At 36.6% G+C, this 24,323-nt stretch overlaps 3 protein-coding genes across 5 annotated transcripts; 1 reads left to right on the top strand and 2 right to left on the bottom strand.

The window, feature by feature from the left end:
- Positions 1-168: 168 nt before the first annotated feature.
- On the bottom strand, positions 169-14,821 carry LOC114526252 (nuclear pore complex protein Nup155-like). Of its 2 annotated transcripts, none has more exons than XM_028547789.1 (35): positions 14,427-14,821; positions 11,432-11,569; positions 10,843-10,939; positions 10,458-10,528; positions 10,178-10,267; positions 9,887-10,047; positions 9,704-9,809; positions 8,997-9,070; positions 8,453-8,544; positions 8,235-8,329; positions 7,909-8,061; positions 7,326-7,588; positions 7,085-7,195; positions 6,756-6,812; positions 6,084-6,322; positions 5,864-5,992; positions 5,656-5,722; positions 5,226-5,391; positions 4,857-4,987; positions 4,624-4,683; positions 4,209-4,340; positions 3,995-4,072; positions 3,825-3,885; positions 3,243-3,378; positions 2,891-3,041; positions 2,610-2,714; positions 2,443-2,493; positions 2,260-2,366; positions 2,022-2,151; positions 1,818-1,937; positions 1,293-1,413; positions 986-1,096; positions 774-910; positions 591-697; positions 169-499 (listed from the first exon to the last, which is right to left on the bottom strand). In XM_028547789.1, exons 1-35 carry the CDS (start codon positions 14,572-14,574, stop codon positions 358-360), a joined length of 4,137 nt encoding a protein of 1,378 aa, XP_028403590.1. In that variant the 5' UTR covers positions 14,575-14,821; the 3' UTR covers positions 169-357. The 2 variants fall into 2 exon arrangements, with proteins under 2 accessions (XP_028403590.1, XP_028403589.1); XM_028547788.1 differs by having other exon boundaries at positions 8,235-8,332; positions 14,427-14,819.
- A 494-nt stretch (positions 14,822-15,315) lies between these two features.
- LOC114526254 (RING finger protein 11-like) lies at positions 15,316-18,950 on the top strand. Its single transcript, XM_028547790.1, has 4 exons — positions 15,316-16,007; positions 16,140-16,285; positions 17,415-17,605; positions 17,788-18,950. The coding sequence occupies exons 1-3, from the start codon at positions 15,906-15,908 to the stop codon at positions 17,587-17,589; spliced, it is 423 nt and encodes a 140-aa protein (XP_028403591.1). The 5' UTR covers positions 15,316-15,905; the 3' UTR covers positions 17,590-17,605; positions 17,788-18,950.
- Positions 18,951-19,601: 651 nt separating this feature from the next.
- LOC114526403 (TATA-binding protein-associated factor 2N-like) lies at positions 19,602-23,859 on the bottom strand. 2 transcript variants are annotated; one of them, XM_028547995.1, is made up of 6 exons: positions 23,511-23,859; positions 22,733-23,132; positions 21,855-21,923; positions 21,255-21,353; positions 20,962-21,181; positions 19,602-20,698 (listed from the first exon to the last, which is right to left on the bottom strand). In XM_028547995.1, exons 1-6 carry the CDS (start codon positions 23,737-23,739, stop codon positions 20,171-20,173), a joined length of 1,545 nt encoding a protein of 514 aa, XP_028403796.1. In that variant the 5' UTR covers positions 23,740-23,859; the 3' UTR covers positions 19,602-20,170. The 2 variants fall into 2 exon arrangements, with proteins under 2 accessions (XP_028403796.1, XP_028403797.1); XM_028547996.1 differs by having other exon boundaries at positions 21,855-21,920.
- Between the last annotated feature and the right edge of the window lie 464 nt (positions 23,860-24,323).

Raw genomic sequence — 24,323 nt, 5'->3', positions numbered from 1 at the left:
TCGGCATATAAAAAAAAATGCTCGGCATATAAAAAAAAATGCCGAGTCTTGTTCTATTTAAAATATTTTCTCTAACTCACACCAAAGTCAGCCTCTAAAAAGCTTCACTGAAAATTCAGAGAGGGCTGCTTTTAAAGAGCGAAGCTAGGTGAAAAAAATAATCGAAGTCTAAACTAACTATTTATTGATGTCGAGGGTAAGATTGTAAATAAAAAGTTGGTAGTTTCAAACAATGAAAATAGTTATTTACATGTTTATTTTATACTATGCAGTTTCCGCTACTATTTTAACCATTACCATGTACTAAGTCGCCATCTTTGTAAGGTAGTCGTTATTTATTGCAGCCGAGCGTGGGTATTAAAGAGCACGCTTCAAGCGAGACTGTAAGCTTTTGTATAATCCAATCAGTTCTTGACATGTGGGATGACGTGAGCTGATTGACTGTAACTCTACCAAGTACGTTGCGCATGCGTCGTACACGGTTGCTGTAAATGTCGGTCTATTGAAAACAAAATAATTTAAAATACATTAGTAACAATAGTTAATTGCACACGTTGGGACATGCGATGTGTAATGTAAGGACACTTCACCTGTCTTGAGGAGAAACAAGAGTTGGAGTCTCGACAAATTTAAAAATAAGATTGTACAAGACCTCGAGAACATGGAATGGTTGGCTCAAAGTTTGCCATATTTGATCCTGTAAAATAACAATTGATACAATAGAAAGTGTCCACGTATTATCATAGCTTGAGCAATTTTGCCAGTCCCTATACCTTCGCTTTAAATAACCGGTCGTATATTCTATGCAGTACTGGAAGCGCGACTCCAATCTCCAATAGTGTTTCGAACACCCAGACACTTTCCCAATTTAAGCGACAGCAATGCTGTTCTAAGACACGCACAAGAAAACCTGCAAAAAAAAGGAAAAACATAAATTATATTTTGGTTCAGGTCAACCACCCAGGTCAATCTCGAACAAACTTACTTAATGGGAAGTATCTCTCCGAATGAACATACGTCTTTCCAAGAACAACGAATTTATAGCGCAGAGCGGTCATTCTATCATCTGGAGAACTATGTCTTGTTCTGTTTAGCTCTAAAATATGAAAACGAGAATATTGCATGCAAATAAATTGGCACTTACTTGTTCATATTGGCAAGCAGTGTTCAATGTCCAGTGTTCAAGTTGATTTTTTAGCGACTAGAACCAATCTCACCATTGCTTGTCCTTCTTTATCAAAGACGGTGGAAGAAGATTATTTATACACTAAAAATGATTGTCATGCACTAACCTGAATCAATGATATCATTCCACAGATCTTCAACCAACACTGCATCGAAATGTCCCGCACAATGAATGATTGCAAGCTTGCATTCAGAAAGACGAAAACGATCTGCAAAGTCACCGTAAAGCTAAAAAGTAAGGTTAATACAGGTTATTCGTAAATTTGACATCAAATAACCTAACCATAATATGGATGCTTGTTGGAAATAGTATGGAAGTTTTTTTAATATGCAGGCTACTTGCCATTTCGATACTATGGATAAATTATGGAAACACCATAGCGCGCATAGCGCGGTATAGCGCGCATTTTTGCATAGTATGGAATTTTGAAAAACATTTCCAGGGAATCATGTTATTTAGCCATTTCGAAACTTCAAAATCATTTCACGCTTTCCAAATCTCGGCCAAGCAGGATCATGCATGTAAACTGCCCCTTAAACCATCACAGCATTCATAACTATTCGCTCGTTTGCATCTTTCAAAGAGAGAAGATCGCACCGAAAACCACGGCAAAAATTGCCGCTTTAACCACCTTGGTGACATCCATAAGCTTCGAATTCAACTCATCCAATGCATCATTGACATTTGGATATCTTCCTGTGTCTTTCAGTTGAACTAACTCTTCATGCACTTGTAGTTGTAATCTTGCAACCTAGTGCAAGAATAAAATATGGATTATTTTTATTATTTTCTATAATAATGAGCTAACATGACCCATATATCGGTCGCACAATACCTCCAACTTCTCTTCCAGCTCATGTAAAAATTCACCGTCTGAAATACTTGAAGGTCGAACGTTGCAACTTTTGGCGCTCATGATAGCACGAGATAAATATTCTAGTCGCCCTTCCAAATTTATATCACTTCTAGACAAAGAGGAAACACGCTTTACCAACTAATTGTCTACAGAGTTAGCGTTCCAGTGTTACGTATAGAGAGATCAGTACTAATACCACGTAGTATCTTAGTCTTACCCTTCTCGTTCAGCAAGCTTACACAATATTCGAGCTGCTCCAGAATAATTCTCAGTTTTCTCGTAATATTTCCAAAGAAGATCTAGCACTGGAATGTTATTCGGGTGCTGCATGAAACAAAATTACCGAAAATTGAGTAGCCTTTCTGAGATACAGTCCCGCATATCAATGAAACAAACATACCTGTATTGCGGCTAGTCGTTTTAAGTATGTCTCTAGAAACTCGGATCTAACCTGTTAGGAAAAATGCTTATTTTGAATTTCCATCTATCCTCCCTGGATTTGCCGTTCACGAGATCGTACTCAGAGAGGATGGATGCCCTAACAGAAATCAAGCACAGCTTACTTACCTCAAGTAGCCTTTCAGTCATACTCTTTTCAATTAACCAATCAAAAACGGAGGATAAAAACAGTTCATCACGTGATCTCAACGCCATTACTAATGTTCCCTCAAGCTAAAAAACAGGAAGGGATACAGTGCATGGGCATTTTAGCTTCAACGAACACGGGTAGCAACGAAATAATTTTTTGCAAATAAACGTTTCTGAGAATTTCAATCATTTACAGTATACGGCATACATGAGCAATGCAAAGAAGTCCAAGGTGAAGCTATAGAAAATACATTACATACATAACGTTCGGCTTCTTCAGATGTTAACGCATTCCCATCCGGTGGTATTGGAGGACCAGGTCTGCTGGGGACATTTGGAGCATTAGCACGTGATTGACGCGTGGTCAAAAGATGAGTTAGTGTATCCAAAACACAGTTGTAACAGCGTTGCCTGAAACAGTAAAGAAATACGCCTCAAATTTTAACCTCACATAAAACATAAAACATACTAAATTCAAGGTGATGGATTGAATTAAACTTGAAGTATGTTTCTCTTCTGTCGAGTAAACTATAAAATATTTGTCTTGAGACAAAAAATAAAGCAAACTGTTAAGACCCGTCCATGATTAAAAAAATGGCGAACGGTGTATACCTTTTCAGAAAGGCATCATACGGTGGACCAGGTTGTTCTGGTTGACCACTTTCGTAATAATGAAGAGCAAGATTCTGAGGATCTATTGTTGAAGCTGTAAGAACGGCTAGTTCAACGATACCATCGAAAAAACGTACTGAAAAAACACAGAAGATGTTGTCCATTAACTGTCAATACATGATCTCTTCTGAAGACCATTATGTTGCAAGACTATAATGGGCAGGGAACGATGAAATCCAACACCACGACTAAAATGAGCATCTTACTGTAGAAGTAGTAAAGCTGCAATGGTTCGTTGCGAAATGTTGTGAAAACTGGAAAACAAACCCCACCCAAAAAAAAATCATTTGAACACATTTGTATTAATCTGTTTAGCTTTTGTTGATGATGCTCAGTATCACGAATTCATGCATATTCTTTGTCACATATTCTATAACCTTGGAATCATATCGCTTCCAAATTCAGAAATTTCCTATTTATTCCGTTCTTTTAATAACAGCTAATGTTAGCGTGTTATAGTCAAACATTGATCTTCCACCAGAGCATACAGACAGAACAAATTGTTATATATGAATCACTTACATTCTTCAAACTGACCACAGATGTATGCTAAATCAATTTGATTTGCAACTTGACGGTAAAGCTAAAATATGATAAGCGAAGAGATATCATATGAATAGGACTGATCAATCCTAAATATTGCGCTTGAGGGTTTTCCGTTTAAATATAGTATAATTTTCCCGTATTCGTACCCTTGTCGCTTCTTGCAATGTTCGTTCCTTTTCATATTTGTCGGTGGCTTTTTTAGCTGTATCGAGCAATTCATTAGCCTTAATTTTTAAAATGAAAAAAAATTGTTTTACTCCTCATTGCCTCCTTGCCTTAAATCACCAATACTATAGGCGACTAGAAAGTGACTGATTCGCATCCCAATTAAACATAGATTGCCCCATAGGACTCACTGACCTTGGTACACACGGCATCATCTGTAGTGTATATTGTTGGACATAAATCTCGTAATTGAGTACTTATTATATCTGTGGTTGCATTGTCATCCAAAAAGCACGTTATTAATGAGGCGATGAGTTGATTGCATACCTACAATTGCAATTAACATGTGATATACATTAAATTGGATATGACATTGAGTTGGATATGACATTAAATTGGACAAACAAGGTAACGATGCCGCAAAGAGATTTTACTGTTATGATATCTATAATCCACTCAAATTGTTTCGAACAAATCTTGAGCGACTTGTGAGATGCTGGCTCAAGCGTTTTCTGTTGTATCTTCCAGAGCCAACAGAAATGACCGATCTTTTGCGACAGCAGACGAAACTATAACCGCAGAAATCTCCAAAAAATGAAAACAAACTTACCACATTGCCCGAAAGCACAAAATCACGAAACTTTAGAAAGTTGAGGCGGTCACGTGATTCCTTTATTCAGAAAAAAGATAACATTCAGTTAATGAGAGCAACTGGTTTTGCCAACAAACACTGTCCTAACTCAGTTAAAAAAGTAAAAAGGTACAAATTAATTTTTCATTGCCCATAGAATGTTTACAGGGAGATGTTGCATGTCCTCTGAAATTCTTAACGTTTTTACCGACCTGGGATAACCGTTGCACGACAAGATGGAATTCGTTATCATCTAAGATCTGCCACAATGACAACACTTCACGACTACGTCTTATCAAATGGCGCAGAGTGTTTACAGTATCTGCTTCGGTATTACCAGGTCCTACACAATGTCAATGGCAACGTTTAAATTACTTGTATAGCTCAATTATAGAGAAAATCTGCCGAAATCATAAGAAATTCACCAAAATCATAGGATTTTCAGAGTGAAAAACTGGCAAGGACCTTTTAACCCTCCAACTGGTAGGATTATTTTGTTTCATAATCTTATTCGGTCTAATCGGAAGTTTTCCCACGTCTTAGTGGTGCAAGTTCATGTTACAGATATTTCAAAGTCCTACCTAATTGACTAGTTTGTAATGGAGTACCAACGCGCCGTTGTACGTGAGAACCAAGAGGCGATCGGACGCCGGCAAAATGAGTCATGTTAGCATCCAGCCATTTTTCAAGCTTTTGAAGTTGTTCAACAAACCAACCAATTTGATCACTTGTTAAACGACTGTAAATCTAAAAAATATCAGGTATACAGTACTTTTACTACGTGTCTTATCAGTTATACGAAGACTGAACTAACAGAAGAGGTTAAAGGAAGATATTCAATTAACAGGGCAGGGGGGTGTTCATATTGAAAAGGAGGGTGAAAACTTTCTGGTATTATAAAATCACTTAAATTTTGTTTCATCTATATTTCACATCCTACTGTCGACATTATGCCACGCATGACAAATATGTTTATTACGACATTATACCACGCATGACAAATTCACTCACCCAGTTGTTCGGGGGCTCTGGTAAAACCCGATCTTCTTGGATCACTAATCTTTCATCCCATAATGGTCTGCAAAATCAAAGGTAGAAAAGAACATTTTTCATACATATGAAGAAAACAAGTAGAAACATTGTTGCCAACAACATTGTTGCCAGGGAGAAACTGTTTGGCATATTAAGAACTTCTAAAAGTTCAAACTCTAACTAATACCCTAATATCCTTGCGATGTGAAGATATAATCCAGCTATTCTTCCTGATTTCAAAGCTTCAGGTTGTACGACACCCGACCCCACGGTAGACGCGTATGGAGTTGACTGCAACTGGGGATTTTGAACAGGACTAAAAATACAAGTTCATGGCATATTAATTTCGATCATTCTCAGGATAGAACTATAGAAGTAATTTGAAATAGGAGATTGACAGTTCTTACGTTGCAGGCTGCCTTGTTGCAGGTGTTGCTAGGTAACTGCCGCCATGACTCCTGCCAGGAACTGGTGTAGGTGGAATATAGCTCATATCGGGCGACATTCCAGTTTCATGTGCTTGACTTGGATATTGTCGCCTCAAGGGTTGACCTCTTTTTTCGGCAGGATTTTCAAGTGTCATCACAGGATAACTGACTGTTGCACCGCCATATCTGAAGAACGCCTGTGTCGCCCAGTCTGCAATCTAAGTCCGATATTTAAAGAGCATCAAGTGGATTCACGGGGGAGTTTTTTTGGGTTGCTGTAAGGAGGACAGGGGGTATTGCGTTTTCGTATAAATAACAACGGATTTTCTGGAAATTCTGGAAGGACAACGAGGGGCTAGCTGTAGGAATAAAGGCCCGTTTATATACACTTGCAATTTTTGCTGCAATCTAATGTGCGATTTTCTTTTTTTGATAAATATGAACGAGTGATTTAGCTATTGATGCTGATAAAAAGCTTTTATACATCAGAGCATTCGTAACTAATTACTCGTTCACATCTATCAAAAGAAGAAAATCGCAAGTGTAAACGAGCCTTAACGGGGGGGGGGGGGGGGGGTTTGGGTCGGTAATTGAGAGTTTATAACTTATGATGTAAAAACTTCTCGTAGCTGATAATGACAGATTGCTTACTTCAAGATCTGTCGTTGAACATGCGAGAACAAGGGCAGTTGCGCATGCGTGATCCACCTGAAATATACAAAATTAAGATTACGCGTTAATATAACGACAACCATCGCTTTTACTTTTAGTTTATAAAATAGCACAGGTCAACAGAAACTAAACAATAAAAATATCTATTTCAGTAATTTATTTAATTTCCGATGGTTAATCCGTTTGTAAGAAAACTGGAAGAACAATAATCAGAATGCAAGTTCTTTACGTTATCTAAGATGCTGAAAGAGATGCTTGCAAATGCTCGTATATTTTATCAAAAGGAATGAAAAATGTCTTTTGCAAACCTGCAATAGCCTAAAGAATCCTTGTACAGCTTCTGAGTCCGGGCCATTGTTATCAAGCAGGAGATGTTTGAGTTGTTCGAATGGACGAATGGTTGTAAACAAATAAGAGCCCTATGTAGTGAAAATTACATTTAAACTAATGTTAATATTAGGCTAGTATTAGGATGAAAGTGACGATTTTATTAACTTACTGGCTGCCTAATTCGAAGATTTAGCGATAAATAGTCTGAAAGCTTGATACCTGGGCACTTAACACGACGAATTTTCTTGACGGTAGTGCATGCTGGGTAACTACTGTGGGTGGATCGGGCCATTTCATGGGGACTGGGGAGGGCAGCATGGGATACATTGCTTCGGGAACCTCGTGTAGGGCCCAAGCCCTACCCTCAAGTGGAGTGTTGACCGACGATTCTTGTAAATTTTTTTGAAAAGGGAAAATTTCTGGACTGATGCTCCATAACACATCATTTTCTTCGTTAGGAGACGAACATAACAGAGCAATTCCTAGGAGATAATGAGTATGATTTTTAAATCAAAAGCCAAGTTTTCAACATTTTAGTAAATCGATTTCAGCCAGGGGAGGGAAATTGCTCAAAACAAGACGCAAGAACGACGAAAATTTACAGCTTTAATCTGCGTCTCTTTTTAAATCATATGTTACATTTTCACGATTTCTTTCTTATTTTTTCTTTCACTTTTCTACGTGGATTAGCTATGTTTTTTATTTAATAAAGGTCTCAAGTCTCCAGGGTGCTTTGCGTGAAGATATAAAAACAGTATTTGGGAGCAACTTCGGCAAAGAATATCGGACTGATATATATCACCTTGTCTGTAATAAGCAGCATGAACCATAAATGGTCTTTCAAGTCGAGCAGAAGGAGCGCAGCCAGGGGGCATGCGAACATGTACCAACGACAGTTTTGAAGGACGTTCCTCAAACCGTTCTGCTGTTGTGGTCATGAAATACAGTCGAACACCTATAAAACCGATAGTAACAGAATTGTTTTATTGTTTGATTGTTAAGTTTTTGTTTAGGAGTTCATTGAATACTTAAGCAGAAGAGGCTCTTAAATAGTATTGATCATGCATCAATTCCAAAAGATTCTTTCTGCGATGAAACAATCAAATTTCAGGCTTTGCGGTTTCTTACCCGATTGCGTGATAGCAACCAAATGAACAAGTTGAGATTCGTTTGTTGAAATAGGTGCGATATGAACAATAGGCTTAAGACGTGTTCTGTCGATGCTTCTATTGGAAACGGAAACGTTACACTTTTTTGAACAACCGCTGCTTTAAACAATTTAAATTTCTCACATTAACCAATCGCAGGTCTACATAAAGTAAGGCTACTATAGCAACTGCCATTACCTTAACATGCTGGCTGCTTTATTGACGATATTATCCTCATAACAACAAGTCACATAAGAAGTCTTTGTGCCATCTTTTCCCAAGTCAAAAACCTTAAATACAATGATAATCAACAGTCGGTTTTACCGTGTCAAATTGCTACGTGAGAGAGCAAGCTGCATTAAACAATACTGTTCGCTATAAAGGAGTAAATGGCAGTATAGAGAACAGGACATCCCTCTACGTAAAGTTTCCTAGCAGGTGATTTACAATACATTGCTTGAAAAAATCTGGTTGTTTTTTTTTAAGAATACTACTTTTGCTGAAGAAAAGAAACATCAAAGTCTCAGACCTGAACGGTAAATGGAATATTCTAAAACAAGATTCGGTTACCATTAAAGTTCGCAATGTTTTTTTTTTACTAAACAACTTTATTTCTATTAAGATCATAAGGATCTATTTAAGAGTTTCAATGTGGGCTGCTGCGTCAAAATTGACTGACCAATTCTCAGAACATTAAGCTTAATTACATTTTATATGCAATCGTTTTCAAATTCTTTTATACCTGAATAGATCCTCTCTCAGTCCGACAGTATAATATATTTCTAGTATTATCAACTGCTAGTTGGACAACGGGATCTGAAATTGATTGATGTATGTTATTAAGTTCAATCTTACGATATTCGCGTCACGAATACTTGACATGCAATGTCGCTCTTAGGGAAAGACGTCACATAAGGCGATTGGAATATTATCAGAGGAGGCTTTAAGGCCAAATAAACTACTTAGCTATCTAAATGCGTGCTTTGCAGACGTTTTAAGTACTAAGTAATTATTATGATAAGGTGACGATCAACTCTTATTAGTTTTGACCGTTACTGGGCAATTTGAAGTGATGCATTCATAAGTTAAAGTACGTATAATCATTATATAGCAATTTATTACTCTATTTTTCAACATTATAGCAGAATTCGGTTTTTCCTACTAGACTATAAATGATAGCTGTTATAGTAAACCTATAATGCTATCCTAGGGCGCTTTCCATTAAGCGGCCAAAATGGTCAGAACGGTCGTATTTTGAATTGAATTTCAAATTTGATTTACCGTCTTTACCGTATAAAGGAAAGTTCTTAAGTAAAAATCGAAATGCGTGACTTTGATTATTATATCACTTTCCTTGTTAAACCACAAATTCGTCATACACAAGAAATATTTCTACAAGCTATAATATTGAGCTCGATATTTCAAAATGAATGCATGTGTGTTGCTCACCTTCACCACTAAATGAAAAACTGAGAAATGATGGAACAAGAAATGACAGAGAGCTCGCCGAGTGGTTAATTTTCTTGCATTTCTTTCCAAACCAGTTGCCAGCACCCTAAATCATATAACAAAACAATAACAATCATACATAAATCAACAATAAGTTACGTTCTTAGGAAAAATTCATTCTACCTGATAGTCCATTTCATATAGACAACCATCTCTCCCACACAGGAATATCCTTCCTTCGAATGTTCCAGTTATACCGGACATGTAAACATTGTCAGTTTGTAGAGTAAATAAGGGCTCAGGTAGCAGGTGCATCTCGTGGTACTCTTCATCTGAACCCGAGTCTAAACAATTAACACAAAGCAATTGTAATTTTATTCCCGATATAATCATCCAGAATTCCTGACTGGTTTTTTTCCTGGTTTTGAGTATCCCAACCATAATTTTTGTACGGTGAAATCTAGTGTAGGCTACCTGCGTTTTCGCTGAAGCTGACACCAAGAAGAACGACATCAACAGGGGTTGTAAGACAAAGAAGAAACTTTATATGTTCTTGAAATATTCCTGTCGTGAGAAAAGGTTTTTGGTTATACGACTCTTCTCTTAATCTTAATTCTATCAATGAATGTTAGATACACTGTAACAGCCAATCAAAAAGTGCTCGCATGTTGTACTTACTCTCAGTTATTCCCGCGGGCATCGTACCCGAGTTTACTGTCCATGCTTATAAAAATTAACCTAAAGTACAATGTACCTGGTTTGGGCTTCACCAGTCCAGCACTTAAAATAGTCTCACTTAAACCATCGAAGTAGGCCAGATCACTTCTGCACATAAGAAATATCAACACATTATACGTACATAAATTAAAATATTATATAAAACACAATATCATGCATGTGAATGCAGTGCAGTGGCAAAGCAAGCCTGACGTTTTAGTCTATGTTAATATGTAATGTGGTGTTCATTGACTGTGAAAACAATCAAATTTTAAGACAAGAATGTTAGTAACTTAGCCTAGGGGGATAAATCGCCAGGAAACGATCAACTGCGTCGTGTGAGTATATTTATAATGCAAGACTATAGATTGTAAGTTTTGTTTTCTGAAACCAGGATGGTGACCCTGCTACCGCACACCTACCCGTCTTCATAATTCCACACAAATATGTCACTATCAATGGATAACCAAGCTCTCCGAATTTCTGGAAATAAACCCATCTGGCAATTGCATTGCATATCTTACATGAAATTAAAAATGATAACCGTTTTTTAGGAGTTAACAAGAACTTGTCAATCCATATGTCGAAACACAGCTAAAATGTCAACTAGGGAGTTTATTGTTCTATAATACATATAGGTTGGTATATATGTACAAACATGTTGAGAAAAGTTTTCGATTACAATTTCATCAAATGAAAGTTTATCGTTCAGGTCAGTGAAAAAGCTTGAAATGGTGTTGGTTGCATTTGTGACGTTTCGTATGTACAGAACCAATTCGACAATTGTTTACAAAGATAACTCTCAAAGTGCATAAGTTTCAGCTCCGTAGTCGAGTCAAATGTCTCATTTGACTTTTACCAGGTCTTTAAGAAAAGGGAGAATATTACTTTCCGACAATATAGTTTCACGCTCCCAATACGCTTTTCGCGCTTCAAATCCAATGCTCAAAGGTAAAGACAGTTATTATTCATTATCTGTAGTGAATACGCAAGGTATTAAAAAAAGGATACAGGAAAATTGCTCGACGAGTTCTGATGGTAATGGAACATGTTTAACTGTTGATATCAGCGGGACGTTTGCCAGACCCTCGGAAATACTTGATATTGCAGGATAGTCAAAATCGTTCACGCCACTTAATCCAACGTTAGCTTTAAAAGAATAACATGAAAAAATTATAGAAATTGAAGAATATTTCGGTTTTAATTCTGTGAATACTGATGCACTGTACCAGGACTGTACTAAATTAACTCCCATACTGAAAGACTGGACTGTTTAGCGAGTTCCGCACACACCTGACTAACGCCGGAAAGGCGTGATACTCATACAGATGGAATACTTACAAAAAATGCAAGGTGGATTCTGAGTGAGATAGACTTCTGGGGCGGGTTGTACAAAGGTTGGATAGCGCTATCCACCGGATAGTGATTTTTTCAACCGTTCTAAAAATGCTCGAAAAGCGATGAAATTTAATCTTTGGAACCAACAATTGTTAAAGAGGATCCCCGATTTAGAAATACTAAGATTTAATCAAAGTTATACAAAACAAAGGGCGATTTTAAAGCGATTGAAAAAATCACTATCCGGTGGATAGCGCTATCTGGCTTTCATACAACCGGCCCCTGGTAGATTTCTATTCTGCACTAATACATTATGTAATCTCTTGATACTAAATAATTGCCTCATTAGTGACGTAGGAAATGGTGCGCTAATTGAAAGATTGTCGACGTCATAATGAACTTTGTTTCAATCGTACCATAGGCAGCCCAATGGCGACTTGCGTGTTCAGGCAATGTAGGCATTATATAGTATATATATATCCTAAGGTAGGCAACTTCAATCCCGATATCGACATGGACACATGCAAACAATCCGAAAATACTTCAATTTATCCCTAAAACTAAGCTAAAATAACAGCAGAAATGAAATCTACGATGATTTTTACCACATACTGGCTATATTTTAATATTGAAAAGAAGTTATAGAAGCAAGAAAAATGCGAAAAGCTTTTGATATTTTACTCATTTTTTGAATGGGCCGATGCTGGACCCGCGCTGTTGACTTTTGAGAACGTTGAAAATGACGAGTTTGTAATCTGATTGGCTGTCACAACAGCGAGAACAAAAAGCAGCCAATCAGATTACAAACTCGTCATTTTCAACGTTCTCAAAAGTCAACAGCGCGGGTCCAGCATCGGCCCATTCAAAAAATGAGTAAAATATCAAAAGCTTTTCGCATTTTTCTTGCTTCTATAACTTCTTTTCAATATTAAAATATAGCCAGTATGTGGTAAAAATTATCGTAGATTTCATTTCTGCTGTTATTTTAGCTTAGTTTTAGGGATAAATTGAAGTATTTTCGGATTGTTTGCATGTGTCCATGTCGATATCGGGATTGAAGTTGCCTACCTTAGGATATATATATACTATATAATGCCTACATTGCCTGAACACGCGAGTCGCCATTGGGCTGCCTATGATCGTACACGAAAATTCGCGTGCGCCTAGGATTTGCAAATCGCTACTTTCACTCTGCATGGGGATTTTTGAAATGTTTTTGGGAATGTCACACACTGACACACACTACTGTAAGTAAGGATGACCTCCTCTGAGAGTTCAAGATGTTATGCTAAGAAGAGATCAATCAATGTTGTCAATCCAGCAAGTGTTTTCAGGTCATTCACATTTTAACCTACATAATGAATGTTTTTAGGTCATTCACAATTTAACCTACATAATGAATGTTAAACTATATAGTCGCCTGACTTTTGTGACATTTGACAGCAAGTTAAAGATTTACTTTCAGTAAAAGACTTTTTAATGACATACTCTTTTAAAATACTATATAAATTTTCCTTTTTAATAAGGCCACAAGTCAGAAAGTCAGCCACTAAATTTTGAATCTTTTTGTAATTTCAACAAAAATATTCTTCTAGACATCAATGCTTGCCACATTCTATGAAACAGCTAACTGATGTTTAGAATCTTTCAATTATAAAGCTTTTAATTGGGATCCATCACAGACTATAACCATGGTATATTAACAATCAAGTCTCTCGATCACCACCTTGTTTGGTGGATTTCTCGATCAAATAGACATAACCTTAAATTTTACCTTAAGCACACAATGCCGATGGTAACTGACAATCATAATCACATTGTGAGCAAGAAAAACTTTATTTGTAAGGAAACTTTGTTGATGTTTTTTGCTTCTTTGCTAATTAAATCACTCCTGAAATACACCATTATTACTCAAATTTACTATTATAATCAACTAATGCTCATGCTCAAAAGGTAAAAGCAGAAAGGTTTATTCTGTACCTAATTAACTTATCTACTATCCAAACTAACAACTATCCAAAAAAAACCCAGATGCTATTACATTTTATTACTTAAAATGCATAACACCTTACAATGTTCAAACAAGGTAGCCGACAGAATATATCACAATTCTATGTAATTGCCTCCATGATAGGATAACATGAATAGGGTAGCTTAAGCATTCATGAAATTCAAAGACCAATTTTGCAATAATTTTTACAAGTCTTCATGCTGCTTTGTATGACTGTATCATGTTGTATGTAAAAAGGAGATATTCTTTGTTGTATTGTATGCCTTATTTGAATTTTAGGGGGAGACAAGTAAGGGTCACTTATGCTAAATCCAGTCCTTCATTGATACCCAGTTAGTAACATGGTCTAGTGCTAGATTCACATTCAAATTGTATATAGCATAGGCATTAGTAGAATTAGTAGAAAGCACTACTACTGAAAGACACAAGATCCAAAGTATAAGTTAAAAGACCACAAAAGAAATTTCCAAAGAATAGGCTATTTCCTCCTTTAGAAATTTTAATGTCTTCATTATTCAGTTGTTCCACTATGTTTATAATGAGTGAAAGTTGGCAAGAAAACTTTTTGATGCTTTATAAAGGTATTACTGGTTGACTGAAAATGAGCCTACACCAAGTAATATGTAATTGTATTTATGTAACTCCGCGAAATCTTACCTTGCGAAAATACGCCTATTTGATCAGCTAATTCAGGGTATCTTCTGTCTGAGGCCAAATACTCATCTATGTCTTTGCCTGCATTCTCTAAGTTTTCTGGGGGAACAACCACTCGGTCCCCAGACATTCGACTAGTAGCGACTGGCATATCACTTGTGTAACACAAAAACTGCCGAAATCGCCACCAACACGTGTAAAACCTTGTTCAAAGTTTTACTAATTTCGTCTTTCTTTCTGCATGGTCATATGGCTCTTTTGCTCAATGATTTTGCCTCCAAAATTTTAGTGAACGCGCTTCTGGTTGAAATTGCGGGCGCAGTAGAAACACAAAGAGCTCCCACCCCCGGAAAATGGCATATCTGACTATTCTGATATCTAATCTACCATACATCAGCGAAACGCGGAAACAGGTACTGTTAGGTATTGGTAATGTCATGAACTTGAGTTACTTGACACTAATTTGACCAAAGAACTTCACTGCTTTTGACAGCCTCTCACCCTCAAAGTGGCAGATAACTCTGGGCAGATTTAGGCCATTTAGCTTGAGGACGCGTTATTCTTTCGAACTGCGGGGAGCATCGAGGTATTAATTTATTCATTGTTTTCACGATAAATCACGGTTTAAATATTTTTTCCGCATTACCTTTCCGGCTTTCCCTGTTCCGTTCGCTGTCTATAATCTCCTGAGAACAATGAAACAATAGTCTCCGGTCTGTTGAATAGTGAAGACTAAGCTATCAGCAAGTTTTCCAAATAATAAGTCCTTATGGTCATTACAGCAGTTACAAAACTCTAAACCTATTTAGCAACTCACTTCCAATTACCTTACGTCTATTACCTCTGGCCATTACGTTTATCACCAGAGGCCAGGTATACGATTCTAATTGGCTAATTCTGCCAGTTAATCAGTCTAGTGTAAAAGCATAGTCACCCTATCTCTTTTAAATATGATCGGCTCAAATGATCATGACGTAATGCTGCAAGGGATGAGAAAGAGTGAGTGCGACTAATAATTGTTGTCTTTCTGGGAAAGACGATTTAAAGACATCTCACTGCAAATTGAAAAGTTGCTTTGGTCATCATTTTTCCATCTGACAGATTTCTTTCCGACGTCTTGCCGAGTGGTTGCCAGCTAAGTAAACTGAAAGGCATGGCTAATCCTAGGATGCAGTCCGTATAGGTTAAAAAATACAGAAAAAGCACTTTAGTTTAGCAAGATGTCGCTTTCTATTGTTTTAAAAAATGATTTTACATAATTATATGCAATACTTGTATTAGTTTCAACCAGTGAACTCTCAACTATCGATCATCCGACCACACGACGACCATTTCCGGTGTTTACTCGAAACGATAACAACAAGTCTTCGGGAGAATAATGTTGTGAGTGCTATAGAAAAAATTTTCAGAGGATAGTGTGTGTATAACATATACGACTTTATCTTTTTTCGGGTTGCTCGTATACTTTACAGAAAACCCGTAATGGGTAACTGTTTGAAAAGTCCAACTTCAGATGATATTTCACTTCTACATGAAGAACACGGAGCATTAAATACGCGAGGAGAGCCGCCTCCGCCATATCAGGTATTCGTATTTAAAGCATTACTTGAATGATTTTCTATCATTCTTAACCATTTTTACACCTAAAGTTTTCTATGTTTTTCATCTCTAGCAATCATCATTCTTATCTCTCTGTTCTTCCGTTTATTTTATTAGGAAGACCCACCATATTCGTATTTTATTCAAAGCCAGAGGGCCCCGCATCTTCTCTCTGAAGAGCAGCAAATTCGCTTAGCCCAACGACTTGGCTTAATCCAACATTTACCTGTTGGGAAATACGATGAAACAAAAAAGAAAAGAGAGTGAGTTTATTAAAATGTGTATGGAAAAAACGATATCGCAAATCATGTCGTTTACATATTTCCTTTCATTATACGCAAGAAAGATATATTGAGTTTACGTATTTAATACGGCATTGTTCAGTGTTGTGCGAGAATACATATACAACGAATAAGACATGCCACTGGTTTAATTACTGAGTTGTTACTCTGTGCGAATAAATATTTACATATACAGATACTGTATAACCTTCACTGTACGAGATTGGGTTCCTTTTATCTGAATATTTTGAACTTTGCAAAGTACTGACACTCAAAAATTTATAATTTATGGCTTTTCTTGTGGTATATTGTGTTGGCGTGTAAGTAATTCTTACATCATTCGGAATTATAAAGGCCATTACCAGAGTTTCCTGTAGATAAGTGTGGAATAAAGAAAACTTGTCTATACAGCTTCAATTAATGAGATGTGTGAATAGTGTGCCTAGGAATATTTTGACCAATCAAATTCCCTTGTGATATCAACCACATCACCAGATGGCCCCATAAATATTTAATATGAAATTTCTTTTTATGTCTTTTTATTGTTGAAACATGGTCTTTTGTTTGGGTAACATGAAAACCAAGAACTTATCAAACAACCAATGCTCTTCTCGAATTTTGTTTAGCAATATAAAATTACATATGCAATGAACAATCAAAAGTGTACTCATTGGTTTGATAAAATCAATATTTTTCACCCCAGATGTTAAAGGTGCCTCAATCAAACTCTGATCATGTATTCAAAAGCTGTATTAAAAATCATTTAGGAAAAATATTGATTAACCATAAGAAAAACTCTGAATAAAATTTAAAAGATCTGACAAATATTTGGAAGGCATTAGAATTGCTGAAATCTCAAATTATGAGTTTATGTAGGTCTGAAAAACAAATGCATGAATTGGACTCGCAGAACAAGAGTAAACACTATTTTTAAAGAATGGACAGTTTTATACACTACAATTATTCCTCTAACAGATCTTTAACATAATGCACTATTCATTTAGTATTCTATAATTCTACCATTGGCCCTATTTTTACATGTTGTTTATCAAACAGAATTGATATACCAGATTCAAGAATTCTTCCTTACGATCTAGTTTGGTATTCCTAGGTGTGCTATATGTATGGTAGACTTTGATTATGGTGATGCTATACGGTTTTTGCCCTGTCTGCATATCTATCACAAGGAATGTATTGATGATTGGTTAATACGGTCATTTACTTGTCCATCATGTATGGAGCCAGTTGACGCTGCCTTGCTATCTTCCTACGAAACATCGGATTGATTGAAGGATTACCAAGGTACAATAAAATTGCTTTATCATCTAGCTTTATTATTTAAACATGTTCCCAAAACGTTCTTGAACTACCTGAAAAAATTGTGCTACTTGAATGTAATTGATGCTGACCCACATGGAGACTAGGTGCAATAACCGTGCTACCTATAACAATGAGGTACCAAAATGTATGTGTTTTATTTATAGACTGACGCCAATGACTGTTTTAACACCATCTGCACAAGAAATGTAAATGTTTTTGAGAAGTAATTGTAATTTATGGGCATTACACTTCCAGTTTAAGTACAGTTTAGCTGTGACGCAGGTATAGCTTAAGTTGCGTTGAGGCTATAGATAGGCCTTTTTTTCCATTATCTGAGTTGCAAAATGATTAGGTTTTATCCTTGGCATTCCTTGCATCATGCTATTTGTAAAAATTAGAACTTTCCTATTGATATTGTTTTCATAACATCAGTTTCACAGTTAAAAAGGCCTTCTTTTTATTGTGACAATTGATGTCAATGACAGAAAATAATTATGAAGAGAAAAAGGAAATTTGTGTTATAAAAGTTTGTACATTGTAACACAATTAAGATTTGATTACAAGAACTAACCAAACCAAGAAAAAAAAATTGATTATTATTTCAGTAATTGGTTTAGCAAATCACAGAAACCAGGCTAGACAGTGATCATACATGTTACCCTAGCTAGTGTATTTAAAACAGTTTAATCAAGTAATTTGGTATGATATGATAAAGTCGATTGATGTTATAATACATAGTTATCTATTTTTGAATGTAAAAATCTGTAAAAAGTATTGGATGGTAAATAGTTTTAAAACAAAAAAAAGGTGATTCAGTGGACAAAGTGGGAAAACATTTGTCATGACTAAAATATCATGAATATTATGACAATGATTACATCAGTACCATTGAACGGCAAACAAACAGTTAAACAAACATATTGTTGTATAGAGGTCACTCACTGGTCAGTACTCACTCGTTTAGTGATCTCACTATTTTTCCTGTATAGTTATTTGTAGTATTGGCTATATTGTTTTCTCATTCTATGTATTGAATCACTGGTCCAGTACACAACATTAAACACAACATTAATCACCAGACAAGTGACTATTTAGGACGATATTTTACTTCGGTTATAAATTGAAATGTACCAACCATTGTTAATTTGTGTACAAGTCAGTAGCCTGCACCAAAGTTTCACCATGTGCAATGTAAATAATGTATTTTGTTTTCGCGCAAATTAGAGGGTGTAAATAGACGAGGGAACTAATTTATAGAATAGACAAATTTAAAAAATATTCGATGATGTGGTGTATTTATATTTCGCAATATGTTTTATGACGTGTAGTAAGGGTAACATTTTCATCAGCTTTTACCATGTATTCATCTGAGCGTGAATTACATGAACAACGAAGTACCAAAACTGTTTCGTTTTACTATAAAAGGATCGGATCGTTGACCTTCCCTGCGTGGCAATAGTATACTCTTGTGAATTACAAGAGTATACTATTGCCACGCAGGGAAGTGTTGTGAAATGACGTAGGCGCCAGGCGGCCCAGCAAACAGAGTATTGATGTTGCTGCTAACGAGGTCGTTAGCTCAGCTGATAGCTCTCTTGAATTGTCCAGCGGGCTTTAAGAAAAGCTTCCATACAACTATTTGTACCATTTTTGCATACAACTATTGTATAAAGCAATGAGGGCCGCGGCACATTGCGTGACGATTTTGAGTCTGCCTGCCAGATTTTTGGCGGTCAGGACAACCACTGGAGATAATGGTCTCAACCCGCCGAAACTTTTTGGCTCGTGGCCGATCACCTTATTTGTTTACTATTAGTAACCATCTAAATTGCATGCCAAAAATTTATGTCGTACAAACAAGGCTTCCGTTCCTTTCCCTCGATGGTAAGTTATCAAATCCCATGCATCCGTAGACTGTAGCCGTAGGTCCGTGTTTCAACTTTCAAGTAATGCAATATAAAGTAATTCATTCCAGAGATTTAGTTTTTATAATCCTGTTTTATCCAGTTACTGATCAATATTTTACACAAATGGACTAATACCACGCTCAAACTAACACTACGTTACTGAACACCATCTCGCTGCTACCTTCATTGTCAATATATGGAAGTAACTCAAATCACTTCAAAATGTTCCCTTGCGAAGGATCGCAATTCAGGACAAAAGTATGAATCAATTCGTACATCAGTTATACATTCTCAAATTCAAAATACAAGCTGAATACATCTACCAATATTGGCAACAGCATAGCAAAGAAATAAACTCAAAAAATCTTGCTAGAAAATCATAAAATATGAAAGGCATCTTTAACAAACAAACATACGAATTCTTGCCATGTTTCAGTTGCCTTAAAATCAATCCTTGAAAAAAACTACTAGTAAATCGATCCTACTAGTTATACTCACAGCCAGCACTTACATAATAAATCATCATATCTCGAAGTCTAACAAGCACTCGGCAATATATTTTCTACTATTAAGGCAATATATTTTCTACTATTAACGAGGTCCATTGCTCAGGATTTATGACAGGATTCAAACTAAGTGTTTACCCCAAAGTTGGGAATTCATCATCGTTATCAAATTTAAGCTCGTTGTCACCATCGGTAGCATTTTCACCAAATCCTCCACGACCACCGCCACGTCTTTCGCCAAAACCTCCACCTCTTCCTCCTGATCTACCAAAACCTCTCCCACCTCTTCTTTCACCACGGTCACCAAATCCACCACCACGCTCGCCACGTTCGCTACGGTCACCAAATCCACCACCACGCTCACTTCGATCTCCACCACGCTCGTTACGATCACCAAATCCGCCGCCACGCTCACCACGATCACCAAATCCGCCGCCACGCTCACCACGATCGCCACGCTCACCACGATCGCCACGCTCACCACGATCACCAAATCCGCCACCGCGACGTTCTCCACCACTGCCACCACGACCACCTCTTGGACCACCGCGCCCTCGACGACCACCTCTTGATTCTTGGAATTTATCACCAGGTGCAAACTTAATATCAATATCCAGAGTCTGCTTAACACGACCTGATGTCTTGATCTTCTCTTCGTATTCCTAATGAAAACAGAAATTTCACTCATGAAGACGATGAAGTTGAAAGATGTCAGAAATTGATCTTGAAACACTACTGCCAAACGCACTAATCAGAGTAGCAAATTTGTAATTTCTGAAACCAAAAATCTTCGCCTGAAATGATTAGAATCTATGAAGGAGCTCCATTTTTACTGGTTCAGTCTGGAAACATTTTTGCATTTTCTGTGTATGGCATTTAAATTTTAGGTTTTCCATAGCAGATCAAAGTCAATAATTTATTTTACCCTTCGTTCTGTATACAGTGGATCAACGTTTTCTTTTCGCTTGAATACTTTAGTATTCTTCCATTGTGATTTGTTTTCTCCTTCGCCTGCCTTCCTTTCACTATGTTCCAGTTTATATTTCATTTGTTCTTTGCCCAGTTCTTGTTTTTCTTTCCATTCTTGATAAGACATTTCTTGTACTTCCTCTTCTTTTGTGTCATCCTCGGATGTCCTCTCCTCCCTAAAATATTGTGACCAGTCAACCTTACATGTCTTCTTTTTATAATTACCAATACGGTAATACCATTACATACTCGTTATCCTTGTTTTCCTTGGGTTCCTCAGCTGGCTCAACTGCAGCTGGTTCACCACCCCAGTCATTGACTTCTTCACTTGGAACATTTTCAGATTCACTACAAAAAGAGGAATTTATGACACAGAAATAGTAAGATATTATAGATCAAGTAGAATTGTTTGATTATTTGTCACCTCTGCAATCCTGGTCAAATCTACAACTTAACTATTGGGTTGAAAATCATGGATAAAATATATTGTATATAAATACTATTTACATAATAAAATATACTGTATACTAAATACTGTACCTCTCCTGAGGCTAGAATGTTGAGATGCATTTTTAATTTTTTAGGATCAACAGTCTCATGTTTTTGAAAAATACCATCATCACAAAACCAAAAAAAGGCAAATATTTTTTCCAATGATCAATATGCTCAAAATGTAATCATATAATTTTGAAGTGCCTGAGTACTTCTCCTTACATAAACCTGGATTTCACATGTTAATTCCTTATAATAATAGGTTTTTTAAAATTTCTAAAGTTCATTAATGTAAAAAATCCACAATCAATGTGACTGTGGTACAAAAATTGATTAAATGAATTTAATGAAACTTACTTCACATCTGTGGCTTTTCCCCAATTATACTGTCCACCCCCATCACGCTTTTCCTCTGGTTTGATACTTCTAAAACAGCAATAATGAACTCAGACTGATCGACTTGATGAAGAAAAATGTGCATATTGGTGTTTGTAAATATTTTCTCTGCATTGCACTTATTTACCTACACATTGTTCACAAAAGATGATGATGCTACTGCATAGCAAATTGCTTGCACAACTTTAATTAACTACTTATTTAGAATAATAATAATAATAATAAACTCTATTTTGACAGGTTAAACTTGATCAGCTATAGGCTGCTATAAATCAAGGACCCATGTTAGAATAGAACTGATAAAACTTTATTATATATATATACACTTATAGTTAAAACAAGTTCATATTATAGACCATTTGAGAAACCAATTTAATTAAAAAAGTTTTGCACTGTTCCTTGAATCTTAATAAAAATATCTCAGTTGAACAGCATTCATAGACAGTTATTGTTAATATTAACCATTTCTATTTGAAATCTTTGTCCATTTGCGCATTTTAGAACCACTTACCAAGTTCCAACTGATTAGCCCAATCAGGTGAACTTAATTCTTTCCTAAGAAGCTGATTGAATGCTCACAACAAACATTGATAATGTGGCAACAGAAAATGTAATTTTAGAAACAGTTTTATGCTTAAATAAATAGACAGCTGCATGTTTAAAGGAAGTGCATGAAAAAGGTTGAACAACATGTCTTTAGTTAACTACCAGCTTTTTATCTGTGCATTGGTTTCAACAATGATTGTAAATTGAGAGGGTGAAGACACTAGTACAGTATGCAATGCAATATATTTAATAAAATTTTTATTCTTAGAGTGGTGTTTAGGAATAACACTTACGTTCTATCACTCCCACTGTGTCTGTCAAATTCCCTTCTTCCCCGTCCTCGTCCAAAACCTCCTCTTCCCCCGCGCCCACGACCACCACGGCCTCTGCCACCTCCCCGTTCTTCATCTCGAGAACCACCAAATCCTCCTCTTTCACCTCTGTTTTCTCGATTGCCAAAACCACCAGATCTTCTTTCCCCTGAATCAGACTTCCTTTCTTCACGATTGTTGTTGTCCACATCATTTGATTCATTATCTCTTCTTTTACCAAAGCCACCTCCACGAGGTTTATCAAAGTTCTTCCTTTCACTTGGACTAACTGGCCCATTGGACATCCGTGCATTTTTCTCATTTTCACGCCTTGTGTCATCTCGTCTAGGCCCACGTCTTTCTTCATGCTTCTCTTTGCGGTCTGAATTCGAACAAAAAAAGGGAAAAAAACACGATTTGATCAACAATGTTGTCATATGCAATTTCTGGCCGATTGCAGAAAATTACTTGTACAAGTTAGGCGTACCAAAAATACACAGAGTACAACGGTTTTACTTAGTAATTAATTTAAGAAGAATAATACTTCAAGTCCTTAAATATATCACAAGCGATCATATCGTATAAAAACCAAACAACGCGAAATTATCAAAATAAACGGTTAAACGTAACGAGAGTTGTGGCCTAGTTTAAATTGTTATACTAAGCCTTCGTGCTTCACATGTGTGATGGCCACCTGCACATGACTTGCAAAAACAAACCGCTATTCTGCTGCATTTTTATAACACATTAACACACTTACTGTCCTTCTGATTTTCATCATTTATATTCTCTTTCTTTGAGAATGCATCTTTCGCGTTAGACTTAGTTGCTTTCTTTTCCAAGACCTGCTTCTTCTTGTTCTCTTTGCGATTGCTATCTTCGTCCTTCGACTTCTCTTTTGGATCATTTATTATTTCAGCAGGATCTTCTTCGTCATCGAGAAGACCAGCAAATTTATTGCTCACCAACACACTGTACTCACGATCCATTTGGTCACGATGTATAAATCTGAGACCAGATTCTGAAGGATTCTTCGATTTAATATCACCTACTCATCTCCGCCATTGACAAAACTGATATGGCGTAAGACCCAAACGAGCATGCATGAGCGCGCTATGAATCGTGGGAGAAGAACTATTTTAGTACATGCACAACTCTTTTTGACTTTGCCGCGACGCAATACGCCGGCCAAGGGTCGCAATACGTCGCCAAACGTCGTACTATCGTCGAAATAAATTTGGAATTAAAAGCTCTTTGTAAAAGGAGTTTAGCGACGCGGAGGGAATAAAAACGCCTGTGAAAGGTAGCCGTGGCATAGCTGCGAGTGGAATTGAGGGGCGCGACCTTTTTTACCAAATTTTTAAAGTTTTCAAACTGTAAGGAAGGCTAGTGATACCACCACGCCAGCCAATCCAAATGTTAGGTGCAGCTGATGTGTATTAGACCCCCCGGCCCACTTATTCTGCATAAATTAAATGAATTCTCTATTCCAAATTTTATTAACACGATTTTTATCCTCATTGCATAAAACGTACTATCGTAGAATTTTACTAATTTACTAGCTTCTACCAGA

The sequence above is a fragment of the Dendronephthya gigantea genome, unplaced genomic scaffold, assembly GCF_004324835.1.
Source record: "Dendronephthya gigantea isolate DGI-Jeju-01 unplaced genomic scaffold, DenGig_1.0 000038F, whole genome shotgun sequence".
NCBI lineage: Eukaryota > Metazoa > Cnidaria > Anthozoa > Malacalcyonacea > Nephtheidae > Dendronephthya > Dendronephthya gigantea.
This window is presented reverse-complemented; position numbering and strand designations above follow the sequence as displayed.